Below are 26966 nucleotides of genomic sequence, written 5' to 3' on the forward strand. Positions count from 1 at the left end.
CCTGTCACTGGATGTCAGGGAGAAGAGCTCAGCACCTCCCTCTCCATGTCCCCTCCTCGGGAAGCTGCAGAGAGCCCTGAGGTCGCCCCTCAGCCTCCTCTTCTCCAAACTAGACAAGCCCAAAGTCCTCAGCTCCTCCTCACAGGACGTTCCTTCCAGCCCTTCCACCAGGTTTGTTACCTTCCTCTGGACACGTTGAAGGGCCTTCACATCCTTCTTAAATTGTGGGGCCCAGAACTGCAGCCAGTACTCAAGGTGAGGGCGTACAACACTGAATACAGCGGGATAATACCCTCTTTTGACCAACTGGCTATACTGTGTTGGACACACACCCCAGGATGGGGTTTTCCCCCTTGGTTGCCAGGGCTCACTGCTGACTTACATTGAGCTGCTGTCGACCTGCACCTCCAGGTCCCTTTCTGCAGTGTTGCTCTCCAGCCACTCCTCTCAATTTATACTTGTGCCTGGGGTTACTCTGTCCCAGGTGTAGGATCCGGTATTTGGACTAATTAAATTTCATCCCATTAATCAATGCCCAACGCTCCAATCTGTTTAGATTCCTCTGCAAGGCCTCTTGACTCTTGATAGAGTCAACAGTACCTCCCACTTTCTTATCACCAGCAAACTTGCTAATGGTTTTAGCTCCTGCATTCAGCTCCTGCATCCAGATCGTTGATAAATGTATAAATAACATCTATATCATATATATATTTCTATATATTTTATATATATATAGAAATAACAGAGCTGGCCTTAGAATTGAGCCCTGAGGAACACCGCTGGTGACCCTTGCCAGCTAGATGTAGCCCCATTCACTACAACGCTTTGGGCAGTGCACTTCAGCTAGTTCTTCGCCCAGCGCAGTGTGAACAAGCTTATCCCACAGTTGGACAACTTGTCCGGAAGGATGCTGTGAAGGAAAGTATCAAAAGCCTTACTAAAATCCAGAAAAACTGCATCCACTCTCTTCCCTTCATCCACTAGGCAGGTGACCTTGTCATAGAAGGATATCAAATTAATTGAACAGGACTTTACTTTTGTGAACCCATGTTGATGTTGACAGTGCCTAATAATGTATATGGTGACACCAAATTAGGATTAAAAGGGACTGGATTATTCTATTTTGAAGTCATTATCCACACTGATATAATTAACATTAGCTATTTGATGCATTCTGAGTTGCATATCATGTTGCTGTGTTTGGCCCAGAAAGCAGTCATTTTTACAAGAGAATGAGTAAGTTTTTGGATATATCTCACTGCAGAATTCTGTGCAGTAAATGAAGTCGTGTTTCTCTTTGCATGTTCCAGAAGGTGGTGAGCTTGCAGCTGTAGACAATAAAGTAATGGCCTGAGCGCACTGGGATTCTGCAAGAAATACTCTGGCCATTCATTTCCCTTCTTTTTTCCATGGACTCTGAGGAAGAAAAAGTCAGTATAATGGCTAGAATAAGAAGAATTTGGCAAAAGGTAGGGGTTGATAAATTTGCCAGAGATGCAATACTGCCATTGTTCAACTTCTGTCAGACCTTTGGTAATGTAGATTTGTCTTGCAAATTGCCTCTTCCTTCTTGAAAGCCATTTGATTACAGTATTAGAGGCTGTTGTGTACTGTCCCAGCCAACAATGCTCAGATGTTAGAGTAGGGAGGCTGGTCAGATGACCTGGCAGACAGTTCTTTGATAGTTTCCCAAACTAAAAGTTACAGCACAAATCCAAGTGAGAATGAAAATTTCATAGAGGGGAGAAGAGGGGGGAAAGGGAGAAGCGCAGTTGAGAGACAGTTGATTGGCTTTCCAGTAAAGGATTAAGCCTGTGATTCTTTGTAACAGGAGTGGCTGGTAAATTATATTTCTGTTGTGCAATAATTCCTAAGTTTTCAGAAAATCATTCTAATTGGAATGGAAAGACAAAAAATAAAGTGCCTGCTCAGAGTTGCAACACATTGTTTGAAAAAATGTGCACGTGGTTGGCCTCCCCCGTTCTTGTGTCTCCTCAGCCGTTCCCTTGGAAGAGCTGGATCCCCGGTCCAGCCCCGTCCCTTGGGCAGCACCAGTGTTCTGCAGGAAATCTGCTTGGCAGGGACCTGCCTGGCCTGTGCCTGTCACAAGATTTACTGGCGTGTAAGTGTTTCCACAAAACACTTCGTCTTTAGAAGATTTTTATTTTTTTTTCACTGGCTTTGGTTGGGAAATATTATCAGCATGGCCAGTGCTGGAGTGCAGAGTATACAAGTTGTTCGTCTGACTCAGTGGGTATGACTGTCGGTCAGCCGTGGCTGCAAGCCGTTGTTATGCTTCTGTTCACCAGGAGTGGCTGGAAACTACAGATGCAAAACTGTTCAAGCAACTAGACCCAGATTTGCCACCAAAGATGTCCCTACAAATCCTGCTGCCTGCTGGAACAGCTGGGTACACGTACCTATCTGCGGGTGGCAATTAGGAAGCTGTAATACACATGTGCAATTAGCAGCAAAGCTTTGAATCCAAATATCCCACTTTTGTGAAGTGAGCAAGCACAAGAGACTGCTTTCATTTTCTATCTTTTGAGCTGTTGCTCTAACAACAAATTGAGTTTAATTAAGTTGGAAAGGTGAACTTCTTGAGCTCTTAGCAAATTCTGCTCTGTGTTTCCATAGTAGCTTGATATTTTTGACTGTATTACTTGGGAAGTGTACAGTGAAATAGTTACAGGGCTTCATTTTTGAGCCGACCACATGTTATGAGCTTTATTTTACCTATGTTGATGATACTAGCAAGGTCAAAATTTAAACCTGCGTATTTATTGTTCCAAAGTAAAAAACAACAAGAACAAAACAAAATAAAACAACCAAAACCTGCAGTTATTGCAGAACCAGTTATTACAAGTTCTTTTGAGGATTAGTATTCCTCCTTGAAAAAATGTTAGGACAGTCCATTCTGGTTATCTAGTTTCAGGCATTATAAATCTCTTCTCGGAATTTCTTTGGCTGGGAGAGCCAGCATAAAAGACTTTGAAGAAACATTGGCCCTGTAGTAGGTACCAAATGTCTGGACATATCTCATTTCTGGCTGAAGGCTTTTGTTGTCCAAATAGATAGCAACATGCAAGGAGATTCCCATCATGTGCTCTACCATTGACAGTAATGGAAATTATAGAATGTAGTGATCAATATCCAGGAGACATCTTCCTAACTGCTACTTCATAAAAGGTTTTCTTTTTATCATGCTTATAGCATGATAATTAAATGATGAATGTTTTTACTTTAGAATTATAGTACATGTATATGTCTAGGCTGCATTTATTTATGTGTATGTCTAGAGCACATTCACTTCATATCTGAATGAATCAAAAGAGCCTCCATAAAGTATCACTGACCTGAGATCCAGCATCTCCAACATGTTCACAGCCATTGGTGCTAGAAAACACGCTTGTTTTCTTCAGTGTTGTTACTTCAGGAGCTCCACACAGTGTCACTGCTGCCAGGCTCTGTGCTTTCCAGGTGTCCGGTGGCTTGGTGGCAGGTTAACTCGTCTTTCTTCATGCAGCATCCTCAAAGAGCAATTCTATGTATGCTTTTGTATTTTTTTCCTGGTTTGAATGTGTGCATAGAATAAATACATCTTTCTACTTCCTCAGACCCTGTTTCACAAGGGAAATTAATCTTTCCACATTATTTGGGCCTTGTTGACACTTGTTTCTTGTTGACACTTTACTTCATGCATGAGATTGGATGTAAGCTTCTGGGAGATGGCTCTGTGCTATTGTGGGTTAGCTCTGAATCCCACATTCAGTTCACCTGGGCCACTTGTCAGCCTGTGAGTTACAGAAACTTTCTACTAGTGTACAGCTTTCCTGAAAGTTTACATAAGAGCAAAATTTGAAGTTGGTTTATCAAGGAAGAAAATCAAGTTGTTTAGCCACATTCACTAAGACTCTACTTAGTCCATATTTAGTCCTTTCTTATGTATGTCGAGTTGATATTATCTTTAATCACACTCTTATTTGATAACAAAGTTAATATCATACTTGTTCCACTTTTTAATCAGTGTTCTTGTTCATTTGCTTTTCAAAGTCAAGGGCTCAGAACCATGGTACAAGCTCTGCTTGAGAAGCATACGTGGAATTCCCCAGGGACTGTGCTCCATCATAGTGCTCAAGTTATTTGTTTTACATACTTCTCACCTGGGTGTGAAGAAATTTTAATTGTTTCAAAGCGTAATGTAATAAAATTGCAGAGTTTGTGCCTAAGATAGGATAGGTGACTCTAGAAGAGGTGGAATAGCAGCAGTTACCTGTTTTTGCTCTGTGACATAGATGGTATTCCCATTGTATTTCTCTTTTGTCACATCAGGCAGAATGAACTTGCCTGAAGTGTCGCTTCCCGGAAGCAGAAGTTAGTTGGTTTCATGGATGCCAAGATAGATAGCGAAGTCACAGCACAGCTTTTGGAGAGGATGAGTTAAATATATATATGAGGTAAGAATGCTTGAAATTACATCATTAGTCAGGGACTAAACTTGCTTTACTTTCTGGTGATTACATTATGCTGGAAAACTGCCATGTACTTCAGACCACTGGATGTGCAGCTTAGCAAGTCACCTCCACTTCAGTTGTTGAATCTTCAGAAGCTCCACTGCAACACTAGTATAGAAAGGACAGAAATATGTCATGACCTAAGGAGCAGTCCTTGCAAGGTGCTGCTGGCATAGTCATCAGCCGAGAAGCCATTCTCCTGGTGAAAATGAGAGACTAAAACAATATTTTGTTTTCTTGTGTTGCGTAGTACTATTTTAATGTATCATAAAGTATTATATATTACCAAGTTAGGATGTTGTGACATAGTACTTCGGCAGATCTTTTTCACTGTCCTTCATTAAATGAACACAGCTGTTTTTCAAACCAAGTTGCAACTTTTCAAGATTTTGTGTGACACTTATCATTGCAGGACCAGACAAACTTCCAGTTGCGTGTTAGGTCATGTTTGTCTTTTGCAACTTATTCATTCCCTTTTTCCACAAAAGCACAACTATCTGTACAATGTGAAGTCTACCTGTGGTGAGGTTTTCATGTAAATGTACACACTACTGGCTGTCCACATTAAGAAGTATTTCCATCCAAAGCAATGTTCTTTGCTTTTGGCCTAGGAGGTGGTGAAACTGACAAGTCCAGTGGTTAATTTTGCGGTCTCAAAGTCAGGAGGGATGAAGTTGCACAGATGAACTTCAGTGTAGGCAACTATAGTGTTCCTCTGGAGCAGGGCTGTTAACCAGTGTCTTCATTCTGGACCTCAGAAGGTGTTTCAGACACACAGGGTTATGGATGTAAGCCTCCTGGAAAGTAAGGACGAGGGACGTCAGTGTTCACTGGAGAGCCAGCCCAGCAGGTAGGGAAGCTGTCAGCAGCTGGGAGAAAGGCTGCAGGGCTGCGTGTGCCCGGGGACCTGACACCAGCTACGCTGAATTGCTGCCAACCGGGCAGAAAGGGGCAAAGGCAAGTACTGCAATCTCTTGGGGAACTGAGCTCAGCAGAAATTATGAAAGTCGTATACGTGGAGCCAGCTCTTGGTTGCTAAGCATTGGTGAAATCTAAATGCGTTCCTAACCTGTGGACAGCACAGAGGAAAGCACAAATTCTGCTTGATAGTGTTAGGGCAGAAACACTGTAGACAAATGTGCTATCAGTGCCTGCAGCTCAGACTTGTGTGATTGTTTGAGTTTCTGTTGCATAATTAATTTAGTAAAGTCTTTCTCAGTTTGCAGAGAACTGGAGGAGCAAACAGACATGTTTATGGAGGTGGGATTTCAGCTTCAGAATTCACTTTAGTGGAGCACTGGCAATAACATCTGTGTTGGGGAACATGCTCTGCTAATGGCAGGACTTGCTTACTTCTGTTCCTTCCTCTTTGAAGTCAAGTGTAGCTCTCAAAGATCCCTGCTGCTGCTGCCTTGTAGATACTGTCACTAGAAGTGGGTGATGAGAATGCTGCTGAAACTCCAGAGGACATCATGTGAGTCCTTAAAATAACATTTTAGACTGAGAGTGCTATCCTTTTACTAGGAAAAAAACATTCTGAGTGATGGTGTGAAGACTTAATCCTTTTTGCTCACTGCCTATATTGTCCAATTTTTATGTGGAGCTGGGCAGTTCTAAATAACTGCTATAGCTTTGGGCTTCTGTGACTCTTCTCTCCGTGCTTTTTTAAAAAAGGAGAAGCTTCTAGTGTAATGTAGGAGATTCTGAGCATTGCAGACCATATTATTAAGTGTAAGCTGAAAGTCTAAATCCTCACCAAAACATCATATGCAGTTTGTCACATCATTTGTAATATCTGGCAGTGCCAGGAACCGGCCTAGCCATGGAAACTCAATCCCATTACAGCTCCTGAACGTCTTCAGAGGCTACAAAATCCTTGGCAGGATGAGTAGAAGGAAACCTGCATCAGAGCTGTCTGCTTAACATCTGGACCTGCATATAAAAAGTACTTAGTGTCTCAATGCAGAGCCAGTTTTCTAGCCCATGAGAGTGCAGAAATTTACACACCTGATCATCACTCTAAGTCTTGCTATGCTTCCCATTTTTTATTCTTAAAGTACATTATTCACAGGGAAAGGTGATGCAGTTAGTTCCCATGGCAAATCCATGAATACTTCAAGAACATTGCTGAAGGAGAATAAGCATGTGGTTTTCTCCTATGATTGTATGGACAGTTAGTTGAATCCACTAATCTTTATCTAGCCAGTCATCCTAAACACCCTCATGATATTCTCAGTTTTGGAGTAAACTTATTCTTAACAAGCTGTTGAATTATCTTCTTTTTTTTTTATTTTAAAAAAAATCCTATGTCTACAGCTTGCTATTTTCCTTGCAAATGTTGCCAAGTTGTACTTTAAAGGTAGGGGATTGACATTATTTAGTTAAGCATCTATCAAACCTATCAGCATTTTAAACAGATGTTTAGCTGGAGTATAGGTGTTTTTATTTTGTTTTCATTCTGTGATAAGACACTGAAACAACAGAATTCTTTTGGAATTAATACTAGGATAGGTAATCTCATCTAAGGTTTCCAGCAGGTGATTGGAAACAGCCAGCCTGGATTTACCAAAGGCAAATTGCACCTCCCCAGTCTGGTTCTCTTGTATGATGGGATGACTGGTGTCATGGATGTGTGTGATCAGATTCAAATTCCACCTGGCAGGTGGTGGCCTTCCTCAGTGGTCACTGCTGGGGTCAGTGCTGTTCAGCGTTTTCCTTACAGACCTGGCTGAAGAGGTAAAGCGCCAGACTAGGTTAGCTGAAGGTACTCTAGACCTCAGACCAAACTATCTTGTATAAATAATAATGTGCTTGTATGCTAAAAAAAATGGGAGAAATGAGCCTTAATATTTGTAGATGCCATTTTTCTTTGCAGAGACAGTGTTTGAAAAGAACTTGGTAAAGCTGTGACAGGAGTTGATGTCTGCCTTCAGTTTTGAGAAACCATACAGACATGAGAAGTTTCAAGAGTGTTGGCAGCTCATTCTGTTGCAGGAGGTTGGAGAATTGATGTCTTGACTATTTTTACAGCTGCTTATGGTCTTACTTCTACAATACACTAACATAATGTGTTTTAAAAGTCCTGGAAGTTTCTAGCATGGGAAATAAGACACTAGCATGGAGTGATCTGCCTGGAGTTACCTGTGGCCTTACACAAGATTTGCAGGAATTCATTGCAGATAAAAAGAATTTGTGTATCTGTTGTGCTGCAGCTAGATGGATTCAAAATACATAGCAACCTCAGATGACTTCTATAGTCAAAGGATAATTCATGTAACATTTGTACCAAATATTTATTTGAAAATAGCAAAATAAGTTGACAAATCTAGTACCTGAAGTTGCTATAACTACACCAATATTGCCAGACTTGAATATTAGCCTTCCAGATTAGAATCAGAAACCTGAGTTTTTAAATATATACATTTCAGAGATCTTTTTATTTGCCCCGTGACTCCTAAACTTTGGGGATGCAATCACAACTGTTTTCAGGCCACTCTCAAACTTGTCATGACAGAGAGATGGGTGTATGCTGGGTGCAGGAGAGGGGACAAGGCTGCATAGGAGACCATGGGTTTTTTCCATAATCACTTGACTCCAGAAATAGAAGTTTTAAAACCACCAGATATTGGAAGGCGTGGTTGAGTAATGACAGTGTGTGATGCTTTGAAGTATATTTGCATAGCTTGGGTATTTTATCCTGTAGTTTGTTTGGCAAGTTTTGGAGATTGCCAGGACTGCAGAGCAAACCTGAGTGGCAGACCCTGCCCGATGCCTTCTCCATCTCCCTGCACTGTTCATATTCCAGTTTCATACTCCTGATGTTGCTATGGGATCATCAGTGACTTTAAAATATTTTATTTTATCTCTTATGAAATAACATCACTGTGGCAGCATCATGCAAAGAAACAGTATCAGACCTAGTTTTCTGAGGAAAGACTGTCCCTTGCTTAGTAACCACTGCTGCTCTCTGCACCTCTGGGCTTTTCGGCAGTTTGCCATGGAAGGGATGAGTCATTTCTGATACCTGAGAGATCAGCTGGGTTCCCTCATGAATCCAAAACTTTGTGAGGGAACCCAGCTGATCTCTCAGGTACCAGAAATGACTTATTGGTGCCTGGTAAATTCCTGTTTCTCTGAAGCCAGCGTGAGCTCACCTGTGAAGCACTGTGCTGTTCGTTAGCAAGTGTCTGCGGTTCACAGGCATCGTGTGATTGCATACAAGTGCTTTCTGCCCAAGTGTTCATTAGACTGCCTGAAGCCCTTACAGTCTAGGGAGATCCCCAAATTAAGTTTTTATATGGACTGCAGAGAGAACAGTGCACTTTGATGGACTAGTGTATGCCTCTGAAGCTTTTCTGTTTGTGTAAAGTCATCCTCTGACATACTGGATTATAGTCTAGCCTTTGCAGATTCTGGAGATAACAAGTTCCAAAAGTATATTTTCTCTCCTGTAATACCAGCGAAAATATATTAACCTCTACGTTATTATTTTTTTCTTTAGAAGTATTCGGTATATTGTAAAAGTTTAAATAGTATATTCACAAGTACAAGGTCTTGTTAGCAGCCATTTCTTTGAAATCCACTGTATGAGTTCCTTTGGACATGCTGAATCTCCTTCTGAAATTATCCTCTGGGCTGCTAAAATTCTTTCCACAACAAAAATGAAAAAGGAATCTGTGTACATAATTACAAGTAACTTTTATTCTAACTTCCCAGTCATTTTCAGTCTTTGATAGGCTCGTGCTTTGCAGAGTTAAGCATGCCAACATCTGTGCTTCAGATCTGGTTTTAGAAAGGTGGAATTTGCAGGGCGAGTGAAGCTCCCACAACTCTCATTTCTTAGGCTCCTGCAGTGGTGCCTGGTGCTGCACCCCAGCGTGGCTGTCCCTTGTTCCTCTCTCTTGTCTTTCCACTTCTCACTGTGGTACCAGGGTGTCAGAGACCTCTTGGGGTTTATGATGAGAGGGACGGAGTTTTCCACTATTAAAAAGAAAGCTAAAATCTTCCTCTTCCATACAACTGTGTTTCCAGTGAAAACATCTATGTCCTCATTCATATCCAGCATCACGCTGCTGTTATGCCTTGCAGTCAGCATCAGTTTGTGGCTGGACAAAGGTAATGGAATTCCAAAATCAACTGAGACAAGTTTGCTTAAATCCCTAGCTTTCTGTCCTGGCCCCATGGAAGGGACCAAGGAATTTGCTGTGTGTCAGCACAGTGGCATCATTTTCTCTGAGGCATAATCTTGCGTCTGTCATGTGGAGATCCCCTATGACATTTCTCTGTAGTTCAGAATAGAAGGTTTCTTTTTCATTTAAAAAACAAACAGACCAACCAAAAAACCCCAGATGCATTTATTTATATTGCATAGCTGTGGAGATCATGTTTGTACTGCTAATACCTCATATGATGAGGTGTCAGCTCTCCTAGCTGCAGTGTGCTGTCATGCTGGCTGGGCACTCCAAGGAGTGCTGTCCTTTGGCTGGAAATGGCATTGGTCATGCAGCAGGGAAGAGTCTCCTGTCACAGCCCATAACCAGCCCGAACCCAGCAGAGCTGCGGGGCTGGGAAAACCAAACAGGCCAGCTCCTACATGGAGGTGCAAAACAAATTCCCGACTGCTGGGAGGTGCTGCCATCTCAGAACACTTTCAGCGAGAGCAGCAATGCTGACCCTCACCGCCCACCCCAGCTACAGCCCGGACAGTCGCTTTCTGCCTCCTAATAGCAGCTTGGTAACTGAGATGCAATTAATGCTTTTAATTTCCTGGTCTCAGATCTTGACCAGTGGCTATGTTTCATCACTGAGAATTACCTGAAGTCGTAGGTTTTTAAATTACATGTGATCGGGTTCAGTCTTGTAGTGAGAGAAACAAAAAAAAAAAGTACAAACAAACAAAACCAACCAACCACCACCAACAAAAAAAAAGCATTTGAGTGTTTCTCTACCTGCTGTAGGCCAACGCCGAGCACTTCTAAAAATCCCACCCAAGTTGTTTAAACGTACATGGGAGATGGTATGTGTTTGTTGGTTGGTTTGGTTTTTAAGCAGATAGACTGGTTTTTATGGTCACAAGATGTGTAAAAGAGCTTTATTTAATTATTAACATTTCCCATAGATCAGCAGACACTGAAAAAAAAAAAAGCACATCCACACTCAGGTTTGTCATCTGGGCAATTACAGCTGTCATAAATTAATTCTCGAGTTATCTTCTCTGCAAGAATTTTTAATAGCTGTATAGTATAACGAATGAAGGTTGAGCTCTTTTTTGAAATTTATCATCTTGTTGAAATGACAGAGAGCTCTTGTGGCATAAAAGGTCAGTTACTATGTTATATATAACTTTTTGTTTTCATCTCCTACTGTTCTTGCAGGAAGCTAAAAATGTTTTAGACAACAGATGTGGAACACTTAAAATATTTGGAATGTGTGGGAATATGCTGAGGGACCACCTGTCCTGCAACGTGAAAGACAGAATGGGTTTGTGAGCACTGTTTGTTACGCAGGCGGTGAACAGGACTTGTACACTGAAAGTAAAGCATCAGGAAAATTATGGGACAACTGTACCAGGTTGACTTTACTCAAGGAAACACAGGGAAGAAAGATGAATCAACAAGTTTGATACTCATTAATACTTAGCCAATAATCCACCTTTGAGATTCCCTTAATAAGTATAGCCTGGAGCAGTTACTCAGTTTCAGGAAGCTCATGGTTAAGAAAAAAAAAATAGATTTTATCAGATTTAGCCTAAATAAGGGTTTTTTTAAATTGTTTGGCTACTTCTACTAGTCAGATCCTGTCTATTTAGTTACAAATTAACAATTACAGCTAGTAATGACTATATTTGCTGTCCTTTGTGAAAACAAAACAACCATTTACATATTGCAGAAAACCAAGGGTTTGATAATAATTTGGGTTCCTTTAGAGCCTGAGGATTTCAAGGTGATTTGTTGCTGTTGTCTGTTTTTTCTACACATTTACTATTTATCGACGGAAGTTAACAATGCAGTTTCACAGATGAGGGAACAAAGGCTCAGATAGGATCAGTATGTAGCATTTGCATTTCTTCGTTTGGAGTCCTGGCATACGAGCACCCACAATTCTTTATTATCTTTTTCCTTCAATGATTTTTAAAAAGGAGGATATTAAAATTGAGATGATAGCTACTTCCTTGCCTCTGGGAAGGACTGTGAAGATAGTTAATGTTTATACCGCTTGACCCTTCTTTTCCTCCCTGCAACTGTTGCATGAAACTCCCATTGCTCCAATTGCCCTGGTCCAGGTTACAGTGCAAAGGGAAAGAATCGCTCAGTGCTTCGGCCCATGGGCAGCCGTAGGCTGGGAAACAGCCCGTCAGGCTCTGCCCTCAATAATGTAAATGGCGCAAGAATCAGAAAGAACTTCTGCAACTCAGATTCATCCCTTGGTCTCTGGACTTTGGAAATAGTGAAGTCTGGTTACACTTAATGGCTTAGGTCTCTCTCTCTAAATTTTGGGTGTGGAAGTGAAGCTGCCCTTTAAAGCTGAAATCTCTATCTGATAGTACATGCCCAGAGATGGTGAATGAAACAGCTGCTGATGCACTCTCTTAATTAGGAGTGATAGAAAAAGTCAGGACACACATTAGCAGTGTTTCCCACAGTGAGTACAATTCTCCCTGCCCTCGGATATAATGGCTCGCTGCTGTATACTATGCAAACAAATTACACCTACTGTGGGAGCCACAACTTTAAATTTCTCAACCTTTTTGCATGCAAAAATCCAGCATTAATTATGCTATTTTACATTTAGAGTTCCCCTTCGTTAGCTGGAGGGAGGTCTTTGTGATTAAAGGAAGCAGGTTTCATTGAGCCAGACGAGCTCTGCTCTGTCCTCTTCTTCACCTCCCCTCAGGGCAAAGACCAACAGCTTGAGGGTGACCCCTTCAAGAAGTTTCACTGAAAAGGAAGATGAGAAAGGCTGGACAGGCTCTTTCTGATGCTCTGCGCTGGAGCCAGGAAAAGGCAGCTGTTTCTGGCCTTTTTTTTTTTCCTGGTGGCTGAGATCTGGGCTTGCTGCCATATCTGTTTGTCTGTCTGTCTCATGTTGTTTTTCTCAGAGAGCTTCAGAGGCCAGTTGCCCATAGTCAGTTGCTGGGAACAGAGGTTGTTCCTTGTATCGTCTTAACTCTCCATGCCGGAGTGTTCATGCTTGAATAGGAAACAGCAAGATCTGTCAAAATAGCCCTTTTCTTTAGGGCTTTGAGGCTGCATTCTCCACGGCCATCTGTTCCCTTTCACCCTTTTGGACAATGTTGCTATTTGAAACCAACCACTCTTTACTCTCTCCCTTTCCCCTTGTCCTCCCTCCTCCCCACCCCCAAATCTGGGAAAAAGAGAAAAAAAAAGTTGTTTCTGGGCCCCTCTGGCCTCTAGAGGAATCAACCATTTTGTAGTCCAAGGATTAAAAGTGATATTTTGCAATTTTTTATTTTTCACTGACTTTAAAAAATGTAATACATCTCAGGAGAGAAGAGTCACTGCAGTCAAAAGATCATTTTGGATTTATGCGTTACTCTCCACAGAGCACTGCGGTGTCCTGTCACTGCCTGATGCAGACTACAGTGAAAACTTGGCACATCTTGGAATATTTTGCATTATAGCAGGAACGGAAGGAACCTCCTATAGTTAAGGCTATATAACTGTTTCCCTTCTAACCCTCTGTCTTCAGTCAGAAAAGCTTATCGCAATGAAATTTTCCAGTCTTGGTTGTTGTCCAAGATTGAATTTGTTTGCTTAGTTTCAGATAAAGTGAGTAATTCCTTTTTGAGAATGAGATGAAGAAAAGGCATATACCTCCTCCTCTCCACAGCTGGGAACTGCACCATGAAGAGGGGGCCTGACTTGCTGAGAACCTCCTGGAAATTCTGTGTCAGTCAGGGAGTGAAGCCAGACCCCTGTAATCCTCAGTCATTTTAATATCCTTCATGTTATATACTGCCTCTGTGTGTAGGTACATAAACATATATGTTATAAACAGGGAGCCACGAAGGTCTCTGCATGTACTGAAATGTTGTGGCATACATCTGACGATGAGAAGGAAGACGTCCTATATACATGAATATATTTGCTGTGCAATAATTTTTAAAAAAAAAAAAAAGGGAAAGTGCCCAATTAACATCTGTCGTTAAGGTCCTCCAAGCACTTGGCTGCGTCTGCCAGGTGGATGTGCAGGGTTCACCAGGACAGCCCAAAAGACACTTCTCCAGAGAAGAGGAGTGGATGGGCCACTGTCACAACCTTGTGTCATGGGCCCCTCTCTGCTGAGAAATAGCTGCAGACAGTGAGAGCTGTATAAGCAAATGCAAACTTGCGGCCACATCCTCGCCAGTTAGCAAATGCCACACTCAACCAAGATGATAGTCGTGAGATATAATTGAGTCCCTCGTTTGATAAGCAGAGTTAAAGTTGTATAGAGCATTTTCTACATTCAGTGTTTCCTAACTTTTATGTTCCTAACCATACAACCAAAACATTCTTTCAGTTTAGTTTTTGTGATGGATAGTATTACGAGTTCGGCCAAATCTGAGCTCCAGATGTGAACAGCTGTAATTTGCAAACAGTCATCTCTAGCCCCCAAACGTTTGGCTGACCTCTGTTTCCATGTCGCAGGCTGAAAGAGAATTGTTTCATCCTGGAATTTCAGTTTAGATAACTCTGGCTCATGATCCAAGCTTTACAGATTTAAGACTGTTGTTTTTATTTACACCTTTAGGGAATTGTAACTGTAATCTGTGGGACCAGTGTTAAAAACACTGAAGGCTAAATTTTCAGAGAAACTGTGATAGTCATCATGCAAAGTAAAGCAGTTTGCTCAGTTTGCGTACAAAAAGAAACTCAACTTGAAGTACAGTTTACCATTCATTATTAAACAAAGTCCTTGTGGTTAACAGCCCCACCCTGGACTCTTAATTATTGCATGTTTCAACCTTCTGTATCAAGAAATCATCACTCACTAAATTTGAAAATGATCCTGAAAGAGGAGGACTGCTGAAATACTCCTGTGCTCAGAACTGAAAAAGACAGATAACTTCATTCACTAGTTCAAATCCATGGAACCAGGCTGTCATCACAAATCATTATTTGCTGAAGTTTCTTATGCTGAGTATATTGAGAAAGGTCCACCGCGGTGTAGGCTGAATGTCAATGCTGGTGTTTCCTGAGCAAGCTCAGGTGCTGGCAGTGACCTGGCTGTGGCAGCACAAAGGCCCCTCTGGCTTCTTGGCAGAATATATGTACCAAAGCAGACCTTAGTGCTCCTTTAAGACTGGCTTGCACACACCTACTGTCCTTTTCCATCCCCCGTGCAGGCATACCGTCAGCCTGCTCCGGGGGAAGTGGACAGCCGTGTCAGAAACACCCTCCATACATTCACACTAGTTGCTGCTTTTGTTGGCAACTTCGATGGAGGACTCAACGTGCGACCAAAACTCGACTCCCGCTCTCCTACCCCTGTCACCCTTCCTTGCCCTGGCTCTCAAAAGTTCCTTTGCAGACTGGCTGCTGCTGCTTTTGCCTCCACTGTGTCAGTTTTGCGGGTATGAGAGCTAAGCTGCCAGGACACTGTTTCTTCACCAGAACATATTTTATGAAAAAAAAAAATGTAAACTATGAGAATACAGTGTGTGCCTTGGGCCACAGCATCCTAACATGACCATACTGCTGTAAGCTGCGTTCTGAAACTCACTGCAGCTTCAGAGCTACGTCTCCCTCTTCTCCCCTGAGATATATTAGTTTTTATTCTGCCTTTCTGGGATTTAGCCATTTAGGCTTCCAGACTTCAGACTGTTATGTTGTTGGGTTTTTTTGTCCCTGTCAGGGAGGAGTGTAACAGCTGGCTCATTTGGTTCTAGCCTGGGAAGTTCGGAAGTGGCAAATCCAGATGATGGGTAAACACAAGCAGAGACTGATGAAGTTCAGCAGCTGAGATTAACCATCCTGGGAAAATCAGATACGATAATGCCGTGGCTGTGTAGGTCAGAGGGCTGAGGCTTGCAGCATGCAAGGCTTCAGTTGCTCTGACAGTGAGATTCTAAATCTCAGTTCTTTATTCAAGCCTTAAGGGACCTACACATGTGTAATTCTAGCATTCTGCCCCCTCCCTCCTACATGCCTTCTGATTAATATCATGATCTGTTTAATTCCCTGAGGGAACTTAACTAAAAAAATACAGCAGTAACTTCCAGCATGATTGGTGAGGTGATAATTAAAAGCATTTTCTGGTTCAGAGGGCCCTAGCATTGCCAGATGCCATGATTGGGCAAGCTTTTTTTTTTTTTTCCAACCTATATATCCTTTATATTTGCAGGCAGGCAAAATTCCAGATCTGGGGTGTTTGGGCTTTTTTTCTCCCCTTGTAGGTCAACAGTTTGGGATTTTATTTTCTAGTCTTGAAGAGACAGGAAGAAATGACTGTGCAGGAGAAGTTGATTGGAAGAACCTCCTTTAAGTTTTAGTCGTAAACAACGTGGCAAGGACCTCTGGATACCAAGAGTGGTGTAAATTAGTATAATTCTAGTTTTTAGAAAAAGAGGTAAATTCTCAAAAAAAAAAAAATCGTTAGAAAGGGAAGAAGGATGAGCTGAGGGATAAAGAATTTATCTTTGGTTACAGACTTAACCACTGTCTTCTACTTGATCTTCACCGTCCCACCCACCAAAGCGCTGCTCATCCAATCATTCACAGTGTCCACGCAGCAGCGATTGTGCGGAAGCTCATCACTTTGTGGGATGTTGTCAGGCCGCAGAGACAGAAGGTTTACACCAGTGAAAAGAAAGTACCTATTCCCAAGGATCTCAACTCTGTATTTCCCCGATCTGGGCCCTGTTTCAGGTGCTGTAAACCACCAGCTGGCTTCCCACCTCCACAGATCTCCCGAGACCTGACTGTTTTGGTCATGGCTGGTAGATTGTCTGGCAAGAAATCAGACCAGCTGGATTTTCTCGTTTCTCAATATCAATTCCTCTTTTAGGTCAGCAGACAGGAGTCCCAGTACTAGCATGTGTGTGCTTCTCTCTCTGTCTGTCTGTCTCTCTCTCTTTCTCAACTCGAAACAGAATTGACATGCACTCACCAATGTCAGGGAACGAGATCCTCTGGTGCAAAACACACTGGTACCAGTGGGCGTGATGGTGTGGAATGAAAAGCAAACCAGCATCTGTCCAGTTCTCCAGAGGACTATTACTGTTTCTTGACCTGGATAGAGGTCCCAACTGATTTTTTTGGGGTAGAATAATGGTTAATATTACTTATTTGAAAAAGCTTCTAATGTTTCATATGGAGAATATGGAATATTTTGCTGGTCTGTCACATATCTTGGTTTATTTTCCCTCATCCCTTGGGGATGATTCCTTGTAAGTGGGGAACAATCAGCAGCAGCTAAGAGACTCTTAAACTGCAGTTCTCACGAAAAGAAGGTCTTCAGGTCAGGACCTATATTTTTGTTCTCTGTTTGCATAGTGGTTTGCATATTGCAGATGAGGGCTCTAGGAGCTGTCACAATAGAAACAATGAATGGCTAGAAAAAAGACAGCAGAAAGGACCTTTTTCTTGATCTGTTATTAGACTAACACTGTAAAAGTCACCCAGAATGTGTACACAGATACACATAAATATAATGAGAAACAAAAAAAGTGTGAAAACTCACCTGTTTGGGACATATGATGTAAATAAAGCCATGTTGTGCAAATTGAGAAGTGGGCTCATTCCCTTTCTGTCACATTCTCTTCTGTATCCATCAGAACTTTTCAGCTGGAGTCTGGAAGTGGCAAATTTTGGTCTCTTGATGATGACGATTGAATCAGAACAACCTTTTCAGTGTAATCTCTAGTAGACACTTCAGTGCTGCAGCAGTAGCATCGCTACAAACTAGGGGTGGTCAAAAAAATGTCCATTGAAATGTTGGGGTTTTTTGAACTGGGGATTAGTAGAGGTTTGCACTTAATTGCTTCATTTGCTAAGTATATTTTGCTGATTATACTATTAAAAAAGAAGAAAAAAAAAAAGGAAAACTAAATGACCCATCATTCATTCCTAAACAATGCCCAAAAATGTTTTCAGTTATTTCTGATGAAAATTTGAAAAAAGCTGAAATAATCAGGGCAGGGGGTTGGGGGAGGGAAGGGTGTGATTTGCACAGATTTTGAACTAGGTGTTTTTTAGGGGTAAAATTGCCAGAGTTCCTCTCTTAATAAAAGGAGGAGCATAATGATTTTTAAAGTTGTAATTTTTACGTGGCTAGTCCTGTGGCCAAGCTTGATTTCTTGCAGCAGCAACTGGTTTTCCTGCTGTATATCCTAAATAATAAAAGACCATATAAAGGCAATACTCTGCTTTAGTAAGTAAGTTTTGATTTTTCTCCTAAGATGAACCAGACTCTGCTGTTGATGTGCCTGCATAACCCATTAACTGACACAGATCTGTACAGTTGGAACAGGGAGCAACATTTGCTTTAGTGTTTGTTGGTGCAAATCAGTAGTTTGTGTTTGGTAATTACCTAGGGGTGTGTGTGTATGGGGTTTGGTTTGTGCTTTGTCTCAAGTAGATGATTTCAATGGTGGTCCAAGTAGCTGTGTACTGCTAGGGCCAGGACTTTAAATTAAAGAACCCTTTTTTTTTTCATCCTCACTCATTTTCTGTTAATTTTGTGAAGGTAGAACATATGACAGAAAGAATTTGAGATGTTCCTTGGCTGACCAGTGCAGAGGGTGAGATGGTCACCACTGTAGGCTGAGAGAATCACAAGCACCTTTGGGCTAAAGAAAATGCTGTAGAGAAGGGCTGCAAATGGCAGTAGTCAGTGCATGGGAGTCTGAGGGTGCTGTGGTTAGTTACTTCATACATGAGTTTGTCCTGTGGGTTGTATTTTACTGTGCGATGGGTTTTTCCACCATTGGGTATTTTTATATTTGTACTTTCTGAGTAGGTGAAGACGGAAAAAGAGATGGAGGGTTGAGGGTTTTTTTCTTTTTTTTTTTTTTTTCCTTTTCCTTTTGGTGTCATTGTTAGAGATCTGCACCGAAAATACAGAGTGAATGCAATGCAGGTGAAAAGCAGTGATCTTTATGGGCTCTGCCAATGAACCAGAAAGCTGCATAGCCTGAGCAAGGGGGAAAGTACTTTCATTCTTATTGCATGGTGTGCCATTTCTGTTGAGCTCAGTAGTTTAATTCTTTATAAATATTTTCTCTGTACTTTTGGAGGTTTTTTTCTCCTTTTAAATAAATCAGGCTTTTGTTCAAGATTATTTGATGTCAAGATTGAAAGATTTGGGGACTGTTTGCTTCTCCGTTTTGTTATTTCCCTGTCATATTGTGCATTGATCTCTTTTTTGCATTCAATGGAGAAAGATTTTTGAATTACCTGATTGGTAGAGATTGCAAGGGGGCCCAGTGGTGGGGATGAACCTGCCAGGCAATGACCCTTTCATCTGGAAAGACAAAAATCTCTATGAGAATGTGAAAAGGGTAGAACTCATTGCTCTGTGCAGTTATACCAATAAGGAATGGGTTATTTCATTTTAATCAAGAGTGTAATCACATTATGCCTGCAAGGACTCCTTGCATTTAAAAATGTTGTTTTAAGAAGTCTGTTTTATTTGATTCAAGACACTGGTCTAGTTATCTTAATGTTCATAGGATGAGACACTAATGAAACTGAAGTTCCTTTATTATTATATCCCCTTCAACCAAGTTTACAACAACCGGTACTTGGTTACATAAGAATTTAATATTTAAAATTATGCCTGTAGAGGACGAGAAGGTATTTGAGACCATGTCAATATTTGTAATTCTCTGGTTGGACATAACAGAATAATCCTAGAATCAGTATTAAGCTGAACAGCTTTAATCCTACTGTTTCCTCCAGTGAAAAATGCAAGGTGGAATAAACTTACCTTCCCTATCCTGCCTACATGTGGCATTCATCTCAGTGATAAGGAAGGTACTTCAGGAAGGTTTGTTTTAGTGGCGTTGATGGGGAGAAATGAACAAAATTGATCTAGCCTTGGTGTATAAGTAGGACCAAGTGTAGTTGCCCAGTTCCACAGACAACTCATGCAGGGCAGTGGAGCCCGTGAGCCTCCTCTTCTGCTTGGAAGCAGCACCGAGGGTCTCCGTTGAAGAATCACCCTTTCTTACTTGATTTGTTTTCCCCTGGTTGTGCAGAGGTATTTTGCATTTGACTCAGACCACAAGAAGCTTTCTTTTCACTTTGTGACAGCTGTTCAGCGAGAGTGAAGCAGCTAGTTCCTCCTTTTGCTTGTGATCCAAAACAGATACAGTCTCTGCTGGTGCCCTGAAGAGCTCCGTTTCACAGGAGACGGTAGAACAGGTACCTCATGCAGCCCTTGGCCTGTCTGCTCATATGCCCTTCGCAGATGGGTTTAATGCTCGTTCTTTTAGTGTGAGGAAGGAAGGAGTGTTTGCAGGAACTGAAATCACTACTTCATTTTACTTCAGCTGGATCTGAATAAAGCAGGGGGATATGTAGAGGTCTTTTCCCACCCTTCTAGCATTTTCTCACCTTCACCTTCCCAAGCTAGGATCCCATCTCTGTGCTTCTGGAGACCCACTCCTTTTCCCACATACTGCATCCATAAACTGAGATCTGCCACCTTTCTTTCATCTGTGTGTCAGCCCTGTTTTCTTCCCTTCTCTTTAGTTCTTTTTCTTCGTCTCTGTTCTCCCTGTATCACCTGTGTCATGAGCAGAAGCCACCACCCCAGCAGCGACTGGTGTGTGAGCTGTGCTCTGAGCAGGCTGGTGAGATGGAGAAGTCACACTGCAGTTCTGTAAATAAATTAGAAAGGTAGAAAATTCATGCAACACTGCCATGTATTATGTACCAATTGTGATTACCTAGCTTTGGGAATGATCTGATATGACTGATTGGTGTTTTCATGCTGAACTCTTCTCTGTGGTACAGTGCTGATGCAATTTCTTTCATTTTTATCTTCAGGAGCTTCTGGAGGTGGGAAGAGGGAATCTGGTTGTGTGACAGCAGCCCTTGGCAACACATGGAGTCACAGCGTCAACACCAGGCTCATACTACAGTATCATGACTTGCCAACAAGACAGGTGAGAGCTTAACAATGAAGAGAATTTAAATAAAGCTACACCAGTCAGATGGACTGTGTCCTTCAGCCTCTGTGGTTACGCTACATCTGCTGAGAACCTGTCCCTCTATTGCCAGTTGCTTATCTGGGGTGAGGGGCAGTCAGTGTCCTTTGCTTTTCAAGGATGGCCAGTCCACCAGTGCCTTCCTGTATTAGGCCAGGCTTATCTGAGTCATAAGACCTACGGCTGGCCTGTTGGCACAGGGATACAGGCACAGGGATGCAAGTTCCTTGAACTTTTAGTGCATTTCGTATTGTGGAGATGTATGATAATCCTTAAAGTGCTTTCCTGTGCAGGGATTTTGGGGCAGGAACAGGAGGCTAGTCCTTTCACTGCCACAGTTGTTTTGCTGCTTTCTACTATTTGTGCCAAATTCTGACTGTGACTGTTAGGACAGGGAGCACCCTATCTTCTGCAGCTACTGTTTGCAAGTGGGAGCTTGCTGCCTGCACTAGCAAGTTTAACTTAGAGCAGTAATTATGGTACCAATTTTCCATAAGCATGCCTGCAAAAAGGAGAATGCTTTCCCTTTTCACTAAGAGACATCATGCTTTCGAATGAACTATACTAGCATTTTTGACAGCAAAATTCACCTCTTAATTTAAAAAAAAACTGTGAAAAACTAGGAGGCAGGACATTTGCAGCTTGATTGAGGGAATAGCTTTTTTGTTGTTGTTTTTAAAAACCTCATAACCCATGATTTCATCTGTCCTTTGGGATATCTGCGGTTATAATCTCTTTTGGCTTTTTCTGTTCTGTTTTTGCCTTGATGTAACTGTTTCCAAAGGCTGTGAGCCTCAGTCTTAATGTTATTGATTTTCTGCTCGTTAAACTAGAGGGCTGTCAGAAAAGTTGCTACGCAGAGTTTGTGCCATCTTCCTCGTACAGCATTACCGCCCATGTGCGTTCAAATTGGTGCTCCTGGTTTGACTGCCACAACACGGCACTTCTCGCTTTTGGGTTGCAGCCTTTAGAGCCAGAGGAGAGGAAGCCATCCTGCTTTATTCTGCACATTACAATTAAAATTATAACAATGGCACTTCTGTTCCTGTAAGTACTGGGCACTGTGAAGCAGAGTTAGACCTCTGGACTCTCAGGCAGCAGCTTAATTGTAATCAGGTCAAACCTGATCTAGTTGAAGATCACAGAATCACAGAATGTTAGGGATTGGAAGGGACCTCGAAAGATCATCTAGTCCAATCCCCCTGCTGCAGCAGGAACACCTAGATGAGGTTACACAGGAAGCAGGAGCAGGAGACTCCACAACCTCCCTGGGCAGCCTGTTCCAGTGCTCTGTTACCCTCACCATGAAGAAGTTTATTCTCATATTTAAGTGGAACCTCTTGTGTTCCAGTTTGCACCCATTACCCCTTGTCCTATCATTGGTTGTCACCAAGAAGAGCCTGGCTCCATCCTCGTGACACTCACCCTTTATGTGTTTGTAAACATTAATGAGGTCACCCCTCAGTCTCATCTTCTCCAAGCTAAAGAGCCCCAGCTCCCCCAGCCTTTCCTCATAAGGGAGATGCTCCACTCCCTTCATCATCTTTGTGGCTCTGCACTGGACTCTCTCCAGCAGTTCTCTGTCCTTCTGGAACTGAGGGGCCCAGAACTGGACACAATATTCCAGATGTGGTCTCACCAGGGCAGAGTAGAGGGGAGGAGAACCCCTCTCGACCTACTAACCACCCCCCTTCTAATACACCCCAGGATGCCATTGGCCTTCCTGGCCACAAGGGCCCAGTGCTGGCTCATGGTCATCCTGCTGTCCACCAGGACCCCCAGGTCCCTTTCCCCTACGCTGCTCTCCAACAGGTCATTCCCCAACTTACACAGGAACCTGGGGTTGTTCCTGCCCAGATGCAAGACTCTACACTTGCTCTTGTTATATTTCATCAAATTTTTCCCTGCCCAACTCTCCAGCCTGTCCAGGTCTCGCTGGATGGCAGCACAGCCTTCTGGCGTGTCAGCCACTCCTCCCAGCTTGGTGTCATCAGCAAACTTGCTGACAGTGCGCTCTGGTCCCTCATCCAAATCATTGATGAATATATTGAACAATACTGGTCCCAGTACCAACCCTTGAGGCACTCCACTAGATACAGGCCTCCAACTGGACTCTGCCCCATTGACCACAACTCTCTGGCTTCTTTCCTTCAGCCAGTTCAGAGCCCACCTCATTACCCGATCGTCCAGACCGCACTCCCTCAGTTTAGCTGTGAGGATGCTGTGGGAGACTGTGTCAAACGCTTTACTGAAATCAAGGTAGACCACATCCACTGCTTTGCCATCATCTATCCACCTTGTTATGTCCTCATAAAAGGCGATAAGGTTGGTTAAGCACAACTTCCACTTGGTTTAGCCATGTTGACTGCTCCTAAGGTGTCCTTGCTCATTGCAGGGAGGTTGGGCTAGATGACCTTTGGAGGTGCCTTCCAACGCAAACTATTCTATGATTCTATGAAATGCAGTTAGTAAAGGCATCCTTTGGACTCAGTTCTAAAGACCATGCACAGTTATATATAAATATACTCCTGCTGCTGCTGCTCTTCTAAGTTCTCTATGTTCTGCTTCTTATTCTGGTCTGTGATGAGTTCTCCTTTTCTACATGTGTGTGCAAAATACAAAGCTGTTCACAGATTTCCTGGATCGCTTTGGAGGTACATGAGAGGTGGAACTGGCAGAGGGAAAAGGGCAGAAACTGGGCTCTATGCTACTTCAGGATGCACAAAGTTGGCTCTAAAGGATTAACAACATTCCTCTGGTGGTGGAAAGAGGGAGCGGTTTTCCTAAAGTACATTTGGGTATTAAATGTAGTTTTTCCTGATTTTATTTGAGAAGAAGCAGACTGAAAGTGTATGAAATGTTGTTTTCAAGTCTTTAAAATTCCATTATAAAAATATGTTTAGATTCACTTTAAAAAAGAGGAGTTTTACTCTGTCCTTAACTGAGTTTATCAGGTGCACCACCATGCTTGCATATGAAGCGGTGGGCTCATTCTGGTTTAGTGAAGCAGAAGAACTAAATCTACGGTGAGGAAGAACAACCTCTAAGTCAACATTAGTATATATTATTAAAAACAAAGTAATTTGAAACAGAAGCATGACATAAATAGTGATAGCTCTGTGAAGTCCATGAATGAAATGGGATATGTTAATGATGTCCTGTAAGGACTTTCCTGTTGCTGATACCTGTGTCCTTTTTTTTTTTTTTGGATGAATTCTCTTTTCTTAAAGTCATAGAAATCTTTCAGCTAGACATGCAGTTTCCAGTTAGAGGAAGGCCTCTAGAATTACCCTACCTGTAGCAGCACTGTATTGATTAAATGAATAAAGTTTTACACACAAAAGTTCTTTCATAATTGCTTTATATGCACTTTCAGAAATGAATTGTGAATAAAGGTTCCTCAGTTCTTGAGATGCCTTTTCAGTCATCATAACGTGATTCTGCCAGGAGGTATTGGATATCAGCACTTTGAAAATCAGCACTTTTTAAGGAAGCTTAACTTGGAGGTCCAAAAATTCCTAAGTCAGTAATCACTTTTACAAATTCTCATATTACTGTATTAAGAGAAAAAATGCCTGTGATTATCTGTGTAGTCTTGGTTTTAAAGTGAAACTCTGCCCCAGGAAATTACTGAAAGCACCCAGTTGTTCCAGAGATTTGCATGACAAGTGATGAAAAAACAAGTTTTCCCTGCTTTTCACAATTTGTAACCCTGAAGAATCAATTCTGTTCAAGAAATAACCTGTGTTTTGTTCTGACTTGCCAACAGACACATTTTTTTCTTTCGAAAGCTAGAATTCGTTCTTTCTTCAGTAACTTGACCTCCTGAGGATGATTTTCCTGACTCTGTTTTCTCTCCTCCTTTCCCTGGAGGAGCTGGGGCAGTGGTGACAGTCTGAGGGCCCTTCCCTTCCCTTCCCTTCCCTTCCCTTCCCTTCCCTTCCCTTCCCTTCCCTTCCCTTCCCTTCCCTTCCCTTCCCTTCCCTTCCCTTCCCTTCCCTTCCCTTCCCTTCCCTTCCCTTCCCTTCCCTTCCCTTCCCTTCCCTTCCCTTCCCTTCCCTTCCCTTCCCTTCCCTTCCCTTCCCTTCCCTTCCCTTCCCTTCCCTTCCCTTCCCTTCCCTTCCCTTCCCTTCCCTTCCCTTCCCTTCCCTTCCCTTCCCTTCCCTTCCCTTCCCTTCCCTCTGAGTAGAGCCAGCGTGCTAATCCTCTCTGGGGATTCGTGCCCAGCAAGAGAGAAAGCACCTCCTGAGCTGCCCAAGGATGGTATTCTTCAGAACGTGAAGTGATAATGCAACTGCTAAGAAGGATTCAAGCAAGCAGTTTTCCAAAACCAAACTGTGTTCTGGTCAGGACAGGCCACTGGGCTGCTAGATCACGCAGTGTTCGTTTCTGGGAAAGCCTGGTCTCTGTTCCTGAAACTTTGAGGAATGCCAGGGCAGCAGGTGGCAGAATGAGTATGTAACAAACCTTGGGAAATTAAGCATAGAATTCCTACACTAGAATTTTTTAATATATTAAGTAAAAGATTCCTTCATTTTGTTTGTTCAGCAGACATTTTTTCAGCCAACTATCCCTTTTTCCACCCCACCCTCTGTATGTCTGGTGAACATTAATAAGACAGCAGCCAATTCAGCAAAGTAATGAAATTTCTAGGACATCCTGCCTGCCTTAAAATCAATTAGGTTTGCTTTATTGCTTGGATAGGAACAGGTTTCTGAACAAACAGATGAACTTTCCTCCTTTGCCCTTTTCTAGAAGCCAGCGTTCTAGTTTTGGTTTCCTGCGGGCCAGAAGTAACACTGCTGGGGGAGGGCAGAAGGTTTCCAGTCTGTATTTAAATTCCTTATGCCACCTCAACCCACAAGCATGGACTGCAGTGTGGGAGTCTTGTAGCTGCTGAGGTGGGCCTGAGCTGCACCACTTGCACAGCGGCACTGTGGCCTACAAGCTTGGGAGAATGCGGGAAAAGTTAACTGCTTCTCACAAATAGGTCCGTGTAGGGAATTTGCTGTTACCTTCATGGATGCCGATACTTGGTTCTCCCTAAACACTCTTGCAAGTAGTTAACCACGACATTTGTTTTCCTGAAATCCATATGTAAACATGCAGACCCTTTGAGTTTGGGCCAAAACCAACCGGGCTGCACTAGAAACTGTCAGACTCCTCAGTTACCCCTATGTGTATAATTATCCTTCTTTCCTGAACTGGAGTTAGCAGGCTCCAAGGTTACTGTTTTCATGTGTGCTCAGCTGTCTTTATGGGACAGCATGGCAGGGTTTAGTACATTGACATGCTATATTTAACATTTTCATCTTGTCTGTTGGAGACGGGGTGCTGGATTAAGTGAGACACTGGCCAGATCTGATACGACAGCTTCTATGAGTCTGGTTTATTTTATAGTTTTCAAGGGATTTGTGAGACTAATAATATTGTGTTAATGTCTGTAATGTGTTTTGAAATTCTCAGATGGAAAGTGCACATAGAAGTATTATTTTATAACAAATCAGTGTTTTCCTGTGGTATTTTCAAGAAATAACATTTAGGATTGAGATATGGGCTGGAGCTTTCAGGCTGTGCCAGGTAAGCTGTTGTGCAGCAGTTTTCCTGTTTCAGGTAGTGTGCTTCAAATGTGTAATTAAGTGGTGACTCATTATTAAAAAACAAAACAAAACCAAACCCCCTTTTCTCATTCAGACTAACGCCAGACATAACTTTTGTTGTGTCCTTGGTTACAGACCAGCTGTTTTGTCTTGCTCTGCTTACTGTCATATGAATAAGCCCTGAATAAGCATTCCAAAATTGCGAAGGTGAAGTAACCATGGCACTCGCTGGCCAGGGGAAGAAGGGCTGGGCAGAGCTGAGGGGAGTGGGGATGAAGTTTTACATTTATATGATTTGCTAAGACCAACTGCTGTGATTCTTTACCATAAGTTTGTTCTAATTTTGGTGAAGCAGTTTTTTCAAATTGAACAGATGTTTAGTTGTAACTCTACCAGTCATTGAGAAAATATATTAAAAATAGAAATAATGTAACCTGTTGTAGTCACGATGGTTTCAGGGCATAAGTGAGACCAGATTTATCTCTCCCTGTAAGACACTGAGTGTAGCTGTTATGTGGACTCTGTAGGTGTTCGTCAGCTGTCCCGTTAGCCCAGGTGAGCTTTTCATCCATAAAAAGGGAAGCAAATAAACCACAGAAAATAAAACCATTTCAAACAAAGCAAGTAGGCTGTGGAGAAGAAGCATATACTAATATCGGGGGTTAACACTTTCTAAATTTTGCATTAATAATCTGG

The 26966-nt window shown here is 42.3% G+C and overlaps 1 protein-coding gene across 13 annotated transcripts in view; it reads left to right on the forward strand.

The window, feature by feature from the left end:
• The window catches only part of RAD51B (RAD51 paralog B), a 441378-nt gene that overhangs the window by 259511 nt on the left and 154901 nt on the right, over positions 1-26966 (forward strand). For all 13 annotated transcript variants that reach the window (XM_065064381.1, XM_065064378.1, XM_065064377.1 and 10 more), the window contains one exon: positions 20510-20628. In XM_065064381.1, coding sequence (XP_064920453.1) covers positions 20510-20628 — 119 coding nt within the window. The remainder of the gene's footprint in view (positions 1-20509; positions 20629-26966) is intronic.

This window comes from Columba livia, chromosome 5 (genome assembly GCF_036013475.1).
Source record: "Columba livia isolate bColLiv1 breed racing homer chromosome 5, bColLiv1.pat.W.v2, whole genome shotgun sequence".
Lineage (NCBI taxonomy): Eukaryota > Metazoa > Chordata > Aves > Columbiformes > Columbidae > Columba > Columba livia.